General features: G+C 41.6%; 1 protein-coding gene across 1 annotated transcript in view; it reads left to right on the top strand.

Moving 5' to 3' along the window:
- The window catches only part of LOC107559528 (retinoic acid-induced protein 1-like), a 59,886-nt gene extending 49,502 nt beyond the window's left edge, over positions 1 to 10,384 (top strand). Inside the window, exons 2-5 of the mRNA XM_016243387.1 lie at positions 2,786 to 5,948; positions 6,057 to 8,605; positions 9,052 to 9,145; positions 9,852 to 10,384. Of these exons, the coding sequence (XP_016098873.1) occupies positions 2,786 to 5,948; positions 6,057 to 8,605; positions 9,052 to 9,145; positions 9,852 to 9,913 (5,868 nt within the window). The 3' untranslated portion in view covers positions 9,914 to 10,384. The remainder of the gene's footprint in view (positions 1 to 2,785; positions 5,949 to 6,056; positions 8,606 to 9,051; positions 9,146 to 9,851) is intronic.
- Positions 10,385 to 17,225: the final 6,841 nt, after the last annotated feature.

The following is a 17,225-nucleotide window of genomic DNA, read 5'->3' as shown; positions in this document are numbered from 1 at the left end:
CCCTTACACACACACAAAAAGTTGTGACATGATTGCAAAAAAAAAAAAAAATTATATATATATATATATAATAAATAAATAATGATACAAAAAAATGCTGAAGTGGTAAATTGATGTTTTAATAATGACTTGATAATGTCTAAATATAAATCTAAATTAAAAACTTGGAAATGATATACGAGCCATTGAGTAAGCCTCTGCTGCCATCTAGTGGCATTCATGTTATTTTAAAATAACTTAAATTAATCAATTCAGTTTTTTTCCAATAAATGTCAGTAATCTTTCACTAAACCATGGCACACGTTTTACTCATTTAATCTAGTTTGAGTAACGTAGATCTTCTTTAAAGTGACTCTTTCCAAAAAATGCTATTCTTTTTTATCACAAATTGAGGCAAATAAAAAAATACCATAAATCCCTCCAAAACTGCCCAAGTGCCCAGTAAAAACATTAATGAGAGATATTACATTTGTTTAAAAGATTACATATGTGTAATAGCATAGCAAGCAACATAGCAAAAGGTAAGTGATATTTTATAAAATAACGAGATGAGTGATAGCTGCATACATACCTTTATTTGTTTCACGTTTCCCCTCTTCATTTTAGGCCCATGGTATTTCTCCGACTGTCCCAACCAGATTAACTGACCCACACAGCGACATGATATCATTGACCTGATATGCAAATGAGCAGTAAAACTAGAATTGTGCTTTCGTGGATTTTTCTTTCTCCCGTGGGCACCCGATGCCACCCTGGGCAGTTGCCCATGTCACCCATGCCTAAATCCACCACTGCTTGACTGTGCTCAAACCTGTATGAAGCCTTCATAGGCAGCCTCCAAATCAAATTAGAACATCATAAGTGACTGTAGTGGACATAAACAAATGTTTAGTGAAATGTATTGTTAATAGAATGGAACTAAAAAAAAATACTTTTCAGTACTGAATAATAAATTACATTCATAAATGATATTTCTCTCAAACGTTTGTCACTTACATTGCCTGACACAAAATAAGCCCTTATATGTCTCACTTAGACTGAGCATTTGTATGTATTTTAGATATTTTTAAGAGACCTTTGCACATCCCCTACATAATCCATAGGAAATGCGTTATTGAGACATGATTGCCCAACACTCAATCTTAGAGTTAGAGTGAAACCTGCCTCCAGAGGTGATGTAATCAAGGAAAGGTTGAGATAAACACAGACATAACAGAGCATACTCTATTTATACATGCAGTCACTCTACTGTTAATGAATGATTGCATTTTGCAGTGAAAGGTCTCATGGGGAATTCTGCCTCAAAGTACGTAGAAGCTCATTGAGCTCACAGCTGGCTTAAACATATTCCTCCACAGTCTCTGTTTCTGCTTCAACAAGCCTCAAAAATACAACATGAAGAAGAAATACTGCAAACAGCACCTACAAATCAAGAAACAGGAATAGAATTTTTACCTATGTATCTTTATTAAAGTTGGCATCAATTCACACCTACTTTGTAGCACTACAGAAACTAAGCTTGAGAAATATAGCCATAGATTTCGACTCATTTTGGATATGGGCCAGTCCATGCTGGTACAGTCATGGTTAGTTCTACAGTAAGAGTATCTTTGTCATTATTGGGCACCCCAGGAGACAAATTCTGCCCTCTCAACAGACCTAGAAAACACACAAGTCTTTAATCAGCTGCCGTGGATGTCATGAAGTATGTTCAAACAAGATGATCTGAATGCCAATGATTCCACAAAAAATCTGTATGGGAACAAATTTACACCACATTGTGCAGTTGCAATAATATGTGGAAGGGAAAGCAGGATCAATCATGTCACTTGCACATTCTGGCCAGCTTGTACATTCCGCCACATACTGTATGCATTTTTAATGGCTTAAAGCATAGATCCCGAGTGGTCCTATTTGGGTCACTGTGTAAACAAGCAGAGCAGCAAAACAAGCACAACTGAAGCAGTGGTGGATGGTGGGGACTCTTGGGAGGCTACTAAGAGGGGAGCACGTTGCTCTTGGGCCTGATGGCTTCAGACAGTGCGCTAGTGAGATGAATAATGTGTGTGTCTGATGGGACTGGGCGGCCATCCCTCGACAGGCCTACAGCACTGGAGTGGAGAAATAGAACAGCCTCCATCTATGCTTACAAAACACACACTTGCCACTTCAAACTCACTGTTGAGAGAAAAGAATATTACCAGAAAATCGCATTATCAACTGTATCAAATTCCTGAGCAAGTAATATGCAAATAGCGCAGATCGAAAACAAAGTAACACTAATAATAGAATCCTCTTATTGCACATGCTCGATATTGAATATAATGCTGGTTTTATTTTAATATAACACTTCATGAACCAATAATAAAATGCTTTGTTTGTTTGTATCCATGGTCCTCGTGAACACATCTTTTTAAGACTTGTGTTTAAGAAAATTAATAATAATAATGATAATTGCACAACTGCACCTATCATAGGTATTTACCACTGAAGATGATACCACCAAAATGCAGAACAGATAGGCTCAAATTCCTAGATTCAATAAAATACAACAATGATTGATTGCAGCTGCAGTAAGGGAGAGTAACATTTTAGAGTCTCATTGAGAGATATATGATTTGATTTTATGAATGACCGAATACGTGTATATTCTAATATGACTTGTTTTAGGGCAAATACAGCAATGAATTCAAATTAATTGAATTAGAGAATAATCACTGATAAGAAAATGAAGCCACTAAGCACATACTCTCTCTTTCTATTTTTTTCTCTCTCTCTTCCAAAGAGCCCCGTAGCTGGAGTCATGCAGTCCTTCAGAGAGCGAAGTGGTTTCCATGGCAACCAGCACTGCTACCAGCAGGAACCCCAAGAATTATCGCGCCTTGAGAGTTATAGACATCATCACAGCCAGTCCAGACAGGGCTACGAGCCACACTCTCTAGCTGCTGCAGGGATGTCAACAGAGGGAGTGGGTTCTAAAGATTGTTATGGACAGCAGACCTATCCCATCTACACCAGCACCAGTGGTACTCAGACTAAAAAAACTTATAGAGGAGCCAAAACTCCAAACCAGCATCTGCAGGCTGGCTACAGCAATCACATGGGCACTGGATACACAGCCCAGTACATGAGTGAAGGTCACTTGCAGCAAAAATGGGATGAGTCACCTCAGATGACCCAATTTGAGCAGGACATGGGACGGCTGGAGTCTGGGGTCAGTGGGTCATCCCAGTATCTAGAGCAGAACATGCTAGCTATCTCTCAAAGTCAGTGCCATCTACCTTCGCAGTCCTCTGCCCCAACCTATACAAGTCCCCATCAACAGGGCCTCCCACCCAATCCAGCACCATCTCCTTTAATGTATCCACAGGGTCACCTTCATTTCCCTCAGCACTCACAACCCCCGTCTTCATCTTCGTCATCTTATATGGAGAAATGTAATACAATGCCACATGGCTACAAAGGCTATGGTATACCACCTAATGTCCAGTATGGAAGACAACTCAGCAATCACAACAGTCTAAAGCAGAGTGGATACAGACCTCAGAATAATTATGGTTATCAGCAAACTCCATCAAGATCAGGATTTGATCAGGGTTCCCTGCAAGGAATGTCTGGTACACAAGAGAACCTTCAGAAATTCCAGCACTACAATCAGCCCCAACAAAACTACTGCATAACAGATATTTCTGTAAGGTCACCAGAACAATACTACCAGACCTGCAGTCCTAGTTCTAGTCATTCACCTGCAAGGTCTGTGGGAAGATCTCCCTCATACAATTCCACACCATCCCCCTTAATGCCAAACCCCGATTCATTCCAGTATGGTCAACCTCCCATCAACCCTGGGGCTTCATCATCCACAGGTTTGCAAGACCAAAATATGCTGATGCCCCCGCATACTCATTCATCACCCAGTGTGAACCACCAGTCCCAGAGCTATTCTGGCTCCATGAAAGAACGATTTTCGGAAAAGCTCTTGTCCAACCCCAGTTTGTGGAGCCTCAATGCCCTGACGTCTCAGGTTGAAAACATCTCTAACAATGTCCAGCATCTGCTGCTGTCTGACGCCCTTATGGCTAACAAAAAGACCAGCAAGCGAAATCATCCAAAAAAGGGAGAAGACTTCAGAGGTCAGTTAAAGGGTATGGAAGAGTCATCTTGTCCTGATAACCAACAGGGTGCTCCTCCATCTGATGCTTACACCATTTCCAGGTCCATGACAGCAGAACTGCAGGAGGGAGGATACTCTAACAGCACTGAGGACCAGATGGACAGGAGCTACTACTATTTTGGGCAGGAAAAAGGTCAAGCACAAACCCAGACACACTCACATCTCAGCCTTGACACAGTGTCTACTTGCTCCTTAAACTCAGCTGACGATGTATCCGTTAGGTCAGGTGACTCAGTTCGAAGTCTCCAGAGTGTAGCGTCTGAGGATAATCTCAACTGTGACCCAAGAGTACAGAGAGTATTGACTGGAGAAGAGCCCAACAGCTCTCTCCGTTGCATTAGAGATGAGAGGTCTCCTATCAGTGTAACAGCTCCAAGTCCTATGAAACAAGAGAGTAATTCACCACCAGACATAAAGAGTTCAGAGAGCACTCTAAAGGAGAACTTTGAGGAGTCAGCATGGACTGAGAGGATGACTGATGAGGAGGAAACTGGACAAAGAAAGCTGTCTGCAGTGCATGAGTGCAAAGGAGAGGTTGCAGGAAAGCAAGAGAAGTGGCTGGAGGATGAGAAAAGTGCTTCTCTTTTTCATAAAATAAATAAAGCAGTATTAGAGGAAGGTTATTCATATGAAGAAACAGAAGAAAATATCTACCAAGGACTGCAAAACAAATTTGATTCAGAAAAAGGAAACTCAGCGGAGATGGACTGTTTTTCTGAACTTAATCACAAATGTAATGAAGGCACAGAAATAAAGTCAGAACATTTCAAATCAGAGCCACAAACTAATGCTGAAATGCTTGTGAAAACATCACCCAGCAATTCAGGCACTGATCTGTATTTGCCGGAGAAAGAAGAAAATTCAAAGATTGGGAATTCCATTGAGAGCCTCACATGCACTGAGGGACCAGTGGACACCCTTGAGGAGCAGCTGTCTGTTCTCTCCCATAATTCCACTGAGGTGAGAGATGAAAAGGAGAGTCTGACAACCTCAGAGGAGGTCATTAATAATAGAGCAAGACCACAAGAGTCCTTTGCAGAAGTCTGCAGTACATTTGAGGAGATGGGAAACATGCCACAAGTCAACACAGAAACTGCAGAAAGCTTTGCCCAGGACACACAACACAGAAGCAACGAAAGGAGGTCAGCCATATGTGACATTGCACCTCAGCCTCACACTGCCAAGATTGGCTTCTCAGCTCTCAATGAGAAAACAACACCTTTGGCTCAGGCTAGGGATCATCACATCGATCGTAGTGATGCAAAGGTACTGGAGCCTGACTCTCCTCAGTTGCCGGGCAAGTCAATAATGCACTCTGCACCATCTTGGGCTGACACCCCACCCTCTCCCAAGAAAGGGGATGAGGATATGGAACTGGGTATAAGCTGTCCCAGTGCAGTGACTCCCTCAGCCAAACCAGAGCCTATGGCCCCATCTGCACATACAAGAATGTTCGGTAAGAAACATGCACGGGGCAGGAGAAGACTAATGCATTCAAGTGTGAGAATCAGAAGGCAGCTAAGTGTAGAAGGAGACAGTGCTCCACCTTCTGCCAAAAATCCCAGTATGCCCTCCAGCAAAAGCACCCTTCTTCTTGATCAGTTGGAAACTGCCCACCAGGATATTAGCAGTCAAACACCAAAACTTGTGACAGAGAGTTTACCATCACGGATGTGCACTCGCTCCTATGGTTCACAAAGTAGCCCAAAAGTCTGCCCTCAAGAGAGAAAGAAACCAGGTCCAAAGCCTGGTCCAAAATCAGGTTCAAAACCAGGTGTGAAGCCAGGTCCAAAACCAGGTCCAAAACCAGGTCCAAAGCCTGGTCCAAAATCAGGTTCAAAACCAGGTGTGAAGCCAGGTGTGAAGCCAGGTCCAAAACCAGGTCCAAAGCCTGGTCCAAAATCAAATCTAAAACCTGGACCAAAACCTAGTCCAAAATCAATTTCAAAACCTGGTCCAAAACCAGGACCTAAACCTGAAGTTATGCCCAGTGTAAAACCTGGCCCCAAAACAAGTTTAAAATGCACAGGACCCACAGAAAATGCAAAGCCTGGTCCAAAACCTGCTTTAAAGCCAGGTCCTAAACCTGGTCCTAAGTCTGTTTCTAAACTAGGCTCAAATCCTGCAGCTTTGGCAAGAGAAATACCTTTTAAAAAGCCAAGTCAAACCACCACAGAGTCAAAGCCAATTGAGGGGTCAGTACCTAAAGGCCGACCAAGAGGAATCACCTCTAAGATCAAATCAATAAAACAAGATGAAAATGTTCAGATTACAAAAGACCATACCAAAGACACACACTGTACACATGAACTTATTTTGAAAGATATGACCACAGCATTAACTTTGGACACACTTGTTGGTGTTGTGGACACCACTAAGGATGAAACTGTGGGTTCCACTTTGGAATCTACTCTAGACAGCAGCTGTGTGAAGTCCTTAGTAAGAGACCAAAAGTCCATGGTGCTGAGATCACGGAAACAAACAAGAGAAAAGCTGACTGAAGTTAAAGAGCAAGAGATTGATAAATCAGCTGAGACACCTTCAGCAATGTTCATACACTCACAAATGCAGGATGTTACCGTGGATCAGTCATGTAAGACCAAATCTTCAAATCTTGAATTACCTAAGCAGAAGGACGTTTCTACAGACTCACTTCAACCACAAAATGAAGAGGTGGTTTGTATCAAAAGAAAATCCAGTTTACCATCCTCAGAAAGCAAAAAGAGAAAGAAAGGTGTGAAAGAAAGTGAAGTGAAGACACAGGAGCCTCCATCAGATACAGTCACAGGAGTCTGTACGGCAAAGGGAAAGCGAAAGAGAGGACAACATTTGCAAGCCAAATCTGTTAGGACCACTTTGACCACTGATAACCCTCCCACTGATGACATAAGAGACATGCCTTCTGTTCCTCCTCAGTGTCCCACTAAAACCAAATATTTGCCTCCTCGGAAAGGCAGGGGACTTAAATATGAGGCAATGGTTCAGAAAATCACATCTCCGGGGTCCAAAAAGCAACCTGTAAATATCCAACCAGATATTGTACCAGAAGAATCAACATTAAAACCTTTGCCACAGGTATCAGAGCAGAAAGAGACAATGAATGCCCCTGAGGTGACTCACAAGGCGGGCGAGAGTACAGTAAGTACACAAGAGACCCAAAATACAGGAATTCAAACTCCAAGGAAAAAGAGGAGAAAGTGGGCCACTGTAGAGAGCAGTGATGCACCAGATGTAGCCCTGGAGGCTGGGAGCCTCGTTATCAACACACCAAGGCTAGCCAAACAGAGAGCCATTAAAAACAACCATGAAATGCATCTGAAGCAACGAAAGAGGAGAAGAAAAGGCATTGAACCACCAGAAAGCATCCCCATCATGGAGCCTCCACACTCCTTCTCTTTACCAGAAACAGGTGAACAGACACAGTATGAGGAGCCACCAACAGAATTATGCTTACCACTAATAAAACCAAAACGAGGCAGGCGGCCATCACTCAAAAACAAACAGGAGGACCTCTCAAGTCAAAATGAAGATGACAAAGTAAAGGAGAAAAAAAAGCCTGGGCCAAAAAAAAAGATTATGAATGTCCTCAAAGTTGTAGTGAAGAAACCTAACATAAAGACAAAATGCAGCAATGATCTCCACCCAACAGTGAAAGGAATATTATCAGACTTGCATCCAGCAATGGATAACGGAAAATGTTCTTTTAGACCATATGTACACATTGACAGTTCTTTGGAGCTAGCATCTCTTTGTACCATCGTCAACAGGCCTGAGGAAGAGCAGATGCTCAGCCAGGCAAGAAAAAAGAGTGCAGCTAAAATGAAAAATGTAGTCACAGTTACCAAGGCAAACTCCTCGGTAATGCTACAGGGGCCCTTAGTTAACAAAAGCCTAATTGACAGGTGTCTAGCGTGCTGCCTATGTGGAAAGCCAGCAAATTACAGAGAGCTTGGGGACTTGTGCGGCCCCTATTATCCTGAGGACTGCATACCACGAAAAATGCTGTCATCAACACACAGGAATGATTTCAGGCAAAACAGCAACTGTGCAAATGAGACAGAGGTCAGCTGCTTCATTGAACAAATGAACTCACAGAGTGCCTGTGAGAAGGATGCCTATCAGGAAGGGGCAAGTGAAGGACACAGTGGGCATCCCAGGAGGGGGAAAAGGGCAATTAGGGAACAGTTAAGAACCCACCCCACTTTGCGGATGAGGTTCAAAAGACTACTGCTGCTGCAGAGAAGACTTAGTGGAACTTCTCCCACTGCTGGTGAGGAGAGCAGTGGAACGGCTCTGCAGAAATTGCAGATAGAGGCTGAGGGGAAAGAGCACTGGGCTCATGAAGCTTGTGCTGTCTGGACCACAGGCATAATCCTGGTAGGAGGCAAACTCTTTGGGCTGAAGGAGGCTGTTCAGAAAGCTGCACATGCAGTAAGTGTTTCATTTATATTAAATACACTTAATAACTTCCTGTACAGAGCAGATTTCAAAACATGTTTTGATGTTTGGAATAGCATACTCAGAAATAGCAATATACACCACACTGTATCCCAAAATGCAATGTGTTTGACTCAAATGAAAGCAAGCCAACTGTAATATCATGTGTGAGCTCTTTCTAAACACTGACCAAACACATTTTACACCTAATTAGATTAAAAATCAAAAGAAATATTTCTGAGATGAGGTTGAGATCATTATTATTGATTTCTATATTTAAAAAAGAACCCAATAATAATAATAATATACATTAACTCTAATGGGTCTGGAATTACATTAGTTATCCTGTATTATTTGCAACTGGTGGTGGCTCAGGGGGCTGTCAGGAACAGAGTCGATATTTTAGAGAGAAGCTCCTCAGGCTTTCTATCTCATCACAGAAATGCTCCAGGTGCCAAGGTGAAGGAGCTTCCATCTGCTGCAGCTGGAAGAGCTGTACTCAGAGGTACCATTATGTCTGCGCCAAAGAGATGGGTAAGAGTTCTGGCACTTAGAAGTGTGCTGTGTGTTTTTTGTACAATATTTACTGTCCATCTAATGACTCCATCCATGAAGCTCTGTTTATGAACTAAGCAGGGTATGCAAGCATATATAATTACTAGATTCCTCCTATACTCACAAACCATACTTTCAACCATTAACTTACTGAAAGACCAGAGCAGAAGGTTCAAACAACCAACCACACTTTTATGGCTTTTATGTGATGTTTAGCTATAGGTAAATTTGACACTGGTTCTACCAGAATAATTTTTCTATGAGTTGCTTCACTTAATTAACCTTATTGACATATATGACAATATCTACTTTACCTACTATAATTCGTGTGACTTGCTGTTCCTTGGAAGCTCTTACTGTAGCTTCCTGGAAACTGGTTTGACTGATAAAAACCTGTGTACTTCAAATCCCAGAAGTTGCATAGAAATGGAACTGGCAGATATCGTCAATTCTGGACAATATGCACCAGATGGTTCATGAATGCTCCATGGCGTGTCATCCAAGGCTGAGACTAGTTTCCCTCCATCATGCATTGCTCTCCGCCATCAGAAATTGCCATCATAGAAAGTGGTGGTTACATCACTGGATATGGATTACATCAGAAATGAGGGCCAACTGGCCTTGCTTTGCATTTCCAATGGCATTTTCTAATTTCTGCCTTTCTTTCCTCTGTATCTTTTTCCAGGCTGCACATTTCAAGAAGAGACCTTCTCTATTAAGTGTCCGAAACACAAGGTAAGCAGGTGAATTGGTTTCACACACAGCAAAGGATATCTCTGATCTAAAAGACACCCCAATTATACCATGAACTTCAGTGTCCTTGTAACATTCTACCCCCTCCCTAACAACAGCGAGGTGTGAAACTATACAGCAGAGCACAGTTCCTCATCAGCACCATCTCTCAGGGCACCAGATGAGCCCTGAGCATATCTCACCCTTATCTGTCTGCTATTGACTGGGTAGCTCGCCACTGAAAGGAGAAGTTAGTGAAGGGACATTAATTAGACATTCTAGGCTCTCCCTCAGTCTCCTTGCTCCCCTATAGGAGCCACAAACTTTAAAGAGCAGAAAAAAAGAAGACATTTAGAAGTGCTGCCTGATGATGATTATTACTCGATGGGGAATGGCCAAATTTTTCACTCAAGGTCTTGCCTGAAGCGGAAAGCCATCCAAAAACTGAATTGCTCAAATCCAAGCTCATACTGATTTTTCAAATTCCTAAACATTCTGCATTATTTACTCACCCTTCATGTCATTTCAAACTCACTGGAACCCAACAGGAACATCTTTGAAGAATCTTTCCACAGATCTTTTCCACACAACGACTGCTCACCCCAACTGTCAAGTACCAAAAAGGACAAAAGACCATAAAGAAGCCCAAATGATTTGTGCATTGTCATCACAACACAACTGGGAACCAATAACGTCAATCCAGGTTTGACAGTCTGTCAAGGTGCAATTTTGGTGACATTGTAGATGAGATTTTATTATATTGTGTGCTTTTATGGAGTTTTTGTTCTTTTTGAAGCTTGATAGAACTTTTGTTCTATGGCAAAGAGCTGCATGAAGATTCTTCAAAAAGTTTTCTTCTGTGTTCTACTGAAAAAAGTCTTAGGGGTTTGGAACAGCATGAGAATTAAAGGAATAATCCAGGTTCAACCGGGTGTGCATCACACATCCTGAAAAGTGAAGCTGCGGGCTCTTTGATCGCCCCCTGGTGGCTGGTTGCAGTACAGGTCATAAACCCCGCCATCTCCATGTAAACGAATGGGACTTGAGTCAAAATAAAAATATAAATTATACTTCCAATACAATTTTCTGAAAGATGGTTTTGGTCATTAAAGGTTGTTGTTATCACACTGATATATGTTCAATTGTTCGTTTTTGTGATAAGTTTGATTTTAGCTAGTAATTTAAAGCTATAAAAACGGGGCGTGTCATTATGGTTGATTGGGTCTGCGGGACTTTGGGCGGGAGTTTGATACCGCGGCTCCACCTCACGACACTACTGCGCAGACTGGCTCCAAACGAATCTCTACTGCGCAGACTCTGGCTCCAAATGACGTCATTTACTCAAGATGGCAGAGGACGTACTGAGATGCTTTGGCTTCACTTTTCTATAGTGGAAGGAATAGGAGACGCGTCGTCCATCTTTTTTTTACAGTCTATGGGTTCAACACAAAAGTTGGTTACTATGCACATTTTCTGGTTACTTGTTAGTAGTTGATAACCTGTGCAAACGGTGCAGGCCAGTTGTGGTTGCAAAGGTGTTCTGAGTGTTGCTATGATGTTGTTAGATGGTTACTTAGCTCTCTAGGTATGGCATGATAATGTTTTCACAGATTTTTCACCAACGTCCAAGTTTAATACTTAGGGTTAGTGGTTTGTTCAAATCCCTAACCAAAGCTTTATGCAGTAATATTCATAATGCTCACCTTTGCTTAGATTCACATGCCTCTTCATTCTTGTACTGTTCCATTTTGCTGGTCCACACGCCACCTACAAGTAATCTGTGTGTGAACTACAAAGGAGGTAGCTCAGGGAGATAGAAAGGAAAAGGGATAGACTGAACAAGAAAGACCGAGAAAATGGGCATGGCAGAAAGAGAGAAAGAGAAATGATATTCAGCAGTAGTACAGCTTCCTCTTGGAGACAGTGAGACAGAACCTGGATGGAGATCAAAACACCCCGCTCTCCCCCTCCCTTCCTCTTTCACCCTCCCATGACAAAGGAAGAGGAGAATGGAACGAGAGAGAAAGAGACAGACAAACAGAGCAAAGGAGAAAGTTCAGAACAAGCAGAGCACACATCAGCAGGGGGATCTAAGGGCTTTGGGTCTCTGGGATGCCAATTTGCCGCTTTAATGAAAGCGAGCGGAAGAGATACCACCTCCGTCCAGGTCTCCCAGGAAATCTCCTTCTTCCTCTTCATCTTCCTCTTCTCCTCTGTGCTCACCATAGACTGTATAAAAACATGGACGTAGTGACCGTGACGTCACCCGTAGGTTTCTGAAGAGCATTTTGAAGCCTAAAGTAGGCGGAGCCGGCCGTCGACATCTTGGCAGCGCGTCACTCCCGGATAATCGAAAATGGGTAAAGAGGCGGGAGCTGGTTGCTGAAACCATGCCCACATAGCTCGACGCCGGTGACAGCAGCGGCAATCCACCTGTCACTCAAGCGGCCACGCCCTTAATTATGCAGAACTTTAAGGCTTAATATAATTTAAACAGATGAGTTATAAAAAAATTCACCCCCCTCACAGTTGTCATGAAGGGCAAAATTAGCTATGTAGACCAAAAAACACTTTTTGTACCAGGCTGTAAACATGTTTTATTCTGCTGTAAAGTTGGGCGTTTTAACATGGGGAGTCTATGGGACTGACTCCCTTTTGGAGCCCGCCTCTAGCGGCCAGTCGATGAATTGCAGTTTTAGTCACTTCCGTGTTGGTTTCACGAGAGAGAGCGGGAGGTTGGTGCTTGGCACTCACACGCACTCAGTGGCGAGTTCTCTTTTAGGTTCATGTGACAACAGCAATGCAGCACAGGTAACGCTTCAGGTCAGGCCGAAGGGGGGCAGCGCAGCAGGCAGGACAAGAGAATGATGCCGTTCTTTCCCCTGTGCTTGCATGAGAAAAACTCAGTTTGCATTTCCTGAAGGAAACACCAGTTCTGGCCAGGTAGCAAATTGATAGTGTTAAAGTTAAGTTTGAACTTCGGCTCTGATTTAAAAAACGCAGCTTCCACAGTAACGGACTAGGTGACCAAAAAAAAAAGAAGGAAAGACCAATAATATCAGTAAGCAAATAGATGGAAGAAAAAGGACACAAATGCAAATGTTGCAATGAAGCCTTTGCAGTCAACAAGAGATTCTCTTGAATTAAAAACAAAAATTTGACATTTTAAATCTGGAAAAAGCCGCCTGTATGTGTAACATCAAAGCATGACGCAGATCATGGAAGCACATCCAAAGTTCAGTTATTACAGCTGTGATCGGATCACCCGAGATGGGTGATATTACCAGATGTAAACACATCCTGAGTTAAGCAGCTCGGGCTGAACTACTGCAGATGTTTGTTTGGAACACCAGAACGTTTGATGAATATCAATACAGTCCTTCCTCGCAAACACTGCAACAAGGGCCGCGGTTGCATCCAGATACTGATTACCAGCGATGAAGAGCAGGAGGATTAGTTCAGAGATCAGAGAGAAAGCGAGAGATCGGACCCAGAGAAGAGGAGGAGGGAGAGAGAACGAGCGCAACAGCAAGAAAAGCTGCGGAGGAGGAGAGACACATAAAACAAGAATGGCATCCGTGCCAGCGCAATTAGGAAACGGTCCTGCGGTGTTTCAGAGAATGAAAGCTCATGCAATGCGTGATGCACAAGCGCCCCAACATAAACACGTGCATAGTGCACCTCTGCTGCCGCATACATAACACACGTGTCATGCACAGATATGTAGAAGTAGCAGAAGTAATAATATTACTATTCTATTTATAGTAGATATCTGTCAATAGTAATAAAAATAATATTAACTCAATAATAATTGCAGAGATGTTTTGATAATTATAATTGTTATTATTGGTATAATATTAAAATATTTTTGTAATTATTATTATATGTTAACTATTGTGTAAATCGAGATTTCAGCTAATTTCTGTACATCACATTTTTGTCTTTGTCATACTGATTATCTGCAATTTTTTTTGGTTAATATCTTGTTTAAAATAACATGTAATTTAATGTATAAGCAAGTAAATAAATCAGCACTTTATTTTTATGGCAAGAAAATGAACAGGGTAGAAATAATTAGCCATGGTAGCTTACCTGAGTAATGAACTTTTCACGAAGAATTATGACATTTTAAATCTAATGTTGAGGATGTTTCTTAAATTTTGTATTTTTTTAAAAGTGAGACAAATCAGCTAATACCACAAATCTTCAAATAATTCATTAATCCATTGCTTACTTGTGATGTTGTTTCCCCTCCCTCCAAAATGTCCTGGAGGATAATGTCAAATGGGAACTGGCTTTTGTTAGTTAAAGAAATATTACAAAAGATTAACCGGATGGATAAGTTTACAATGCTTTAAAAAGATAAAATAATACAACAATATTTCCAAAGGGAAAAGATGCATTGTTTGCAACATTTACATTTGAGTCTGGAAATATGAACACCTTGTAACCTAAATAATTTAAAGTTCACGTCAATGAATTGTGATAGATGTAATGCTAAGTCTAATATGGCTTCCCTCTTTAAAAACTGTGAATTCTATATATTAAAGGGATAGTTCACCCAAAAATGAAAATGTGATGTTTATCTGCTTACCCCCAGAGCATCCAAGATGTAGGTGACTTTGTTTCTTCAGTAGAACACAAACGAAGATGTTTAACTCAAACCGTTGCAGTCTGTCAGTCTTATAATGGAAGTGACTGGGAATCACGGCAAAAACACGGCAAAAACATACACAGACTAAACCAAATGAAACCCTGCGGCTCGTGACGATACACTGAGGTCTTAAGACACGAAACGATCGGTCTGTGCAAGAAACTGAACAGTATTTATATAATTTTTTACCTCTGATCCACCGCGATGTCCAACTGTCCTGAGCGCGCTCACAGCATCCGGCGCGTGACGCGTGTACGTGCTCTGGCACATAGATATATATAAGTAGACGCCTCATTAGTGACTGTTTCTATGGGCTGCGATACGTTCCAAAATGGCGGACGCGTCATGTATCTGGAGCGGTCGAATAGGGCCTCTATACATATCTATGATAGTAGACGCATGTGCGGAAGCGATCTGTTGCGCGTATACGTCACTCGTTATTTACACAGTGCAGAGAGATTGCGAACGTGTTCACTGGCACTGCGAAGATTTACAGAGATTTAGAAGTACAGGTCATCACAATGAAAGATATTCTGATATATCATCAGACAACGTGGCATTTTTTGCCCGAACGTTTTTATTTGACGTCACGCGCCGGATGTTGTGAGCGCGCTCAGGACAGTTGAACATCGCGGTGGATCAGAGGTAAAAAAGCGTTTTGTGTGTTAAGACCTCAATGTATCGTCACGAGCCGCAGGGCTTAATTTGGTTTTGTCTGTGTATGTTTTTTTTACTCTCAAAGCCGTGGAGCCCATTCACTTCCATTATAAGACTGACAGACTGCAACGGTTTGAGTTAAAAATCTTCATTTGTGTTCTACAAAGTCGCCTACATCTTGGATGCCCTGGGGGTAAGCAGATAAACATCACATTTTCATTTTTGGGTGAACTGTCCCTTCAAGACATATGAGGGGGTTTGGCTTGAAGATTATGTATCGTCACGAGCCGCAGGGCTTAATTTGGTTTTGTCTGTGTATGTTTTTTTTACTCTCAAAGCCGTGGAGCCCATTCACTTCCATTATATGACTGACAGACTGCAACGGTTTGAGTTAAAAATCTTCATTTGTGTTCTACAAAGTCGCCTACATCTTGGATGCCCTGGGGGTAAGCAGATAAACATCACATTTTCATTTTTGGGTGAACTATCCCTTTAAGACATATGAGGGGGTTTGGCTTGAAGATGTATATGACCCAGCAATATTTCAGAAAGCTCCAGAATATTTCTCTACTCTTACACATTTCAAATGGCTCTGTTTTTCAGGCAATGTAATATCTCAACGCATGAGGGCTGGTGAATGTCACCTATGCAGTAGAACAAGGACATGCGACACGAGTCGCTGAGGACACCCGAAACACCGAGAAAACCTGGGGCTTCAGTCGAAGCACAAAGATACTGTAGCAATACCGACCCAAGACCAGATCCTCTCTGAATCCATCCCAAACTCAAGAACCTTCATGACCAAACGCTGAAAAAGGGAAAGACACTTTTGTTATGAATCCGAATGTGCCATTCTTCCGTGTTCTGGAGCGGATGTTATCAGTCGAGGACACCTGGTGGCTGCCCCGAGCACTGGCTGGCACAGACGCATTTGCAATTTAATTGAAATTTGAAGATGTCATGCAACATGCACTCACTGGATGTATTTCAATGGACACTTACATGTTACAAAGAAGAAAAAAATGAAATTGTACATGGTGTGCTTTACAGGTCTAAATATTCTGCTATCATGAAAAAGAACATATAAATGCATTATTTTAATACATTGCTGCTCCAAGATGTAGGCTTATTTTCATGTGCATTTGAAGGGATGTCCAACTGTGCATCTGGATGACTAAAATATCCTGCGCTCATATTGTGTGTATCAGCCGCTCAGCATTTAGGGATAGTTCACTTAAAAAAACGGAAAATTCGGTCGTCATTTACTCACCCTCGTGTCGTTCCAAACCTGCATGAGTTTCGTTCTTCTGCGAGACAAACAAAAAGGTCCAATTTCAGCCCGTTATTTCAATTTCAAGTCTGTATATCGCATGATTTTTAAGTATTTCTGATGCATTCTTGTCATTTTGGCGCTTGACCGCTCCATTGACGTTCAATGCATGGAAAAGGGCAGCTTGGACATTCTTCTAAATAACTCAAACGCACAAAGTCAGTCGCATAGGTTTGAAACAACATCAGAACGAGTAAATAATGTCAGAATGGTATTTTTTAGTTGAACTTTGAGCTTACGGAAGCCTCAGCAAAGTGAAACGATCTATCGGATCCACAAACCGATTTTACATTTCATCTTATTTGTGAAACGATGCAGAAGACGACGTGAAATGTCATTTAATCAGATGTATATGTGACTAACATAATATAGCCTTCACTGCAGTATAACAGGTAAGAGATGAGAGAACCATCACGTGATTATTTGATTCCCGATTCGAAATAATTGTGTATATAAGTATTTGATGCGGTTTAAATGTAAGATGTGATGTACTATTATAATTGTGTATAGTATTTCTTAGAGATGTTTATTTTCTATAAAACAAATATGTTATTGCTTACAAAAGTTATTAAAACAATGAATCAAAAGGACTTTTTTTTTTTTTTGGGAACTGTATTCGTTTACAGCTCATCCTGCGATGTTTCTGGGTGTTTTTTTTATTATTTATTTTTATGTAACACTGCCAT

The sequence above is a fragment of the Sinocyclocheilus grahami genome, unplaced genomic scaffold (genome assembly GCF_001515645.1).
Source record: "Sinocyclocheilus grahami isolate Dianchi unplaced genomic scaffold, SAMN03320097.WGS_v1.1 scaffold689.1, whole genome shotgun sequence".
Classification (NCBI taxonomy): Eukaryota; Metazoa; Chordata; class Actinopteri; order Cypriniformes; family Cyprinidae; genus Sinocyclocheilus; species Sinocyclocheilus grahami.
Note: the sequence above shows the minus strand (reverse complement) of the source record. Positions and strands in the feature narration are given on the sequence as shown.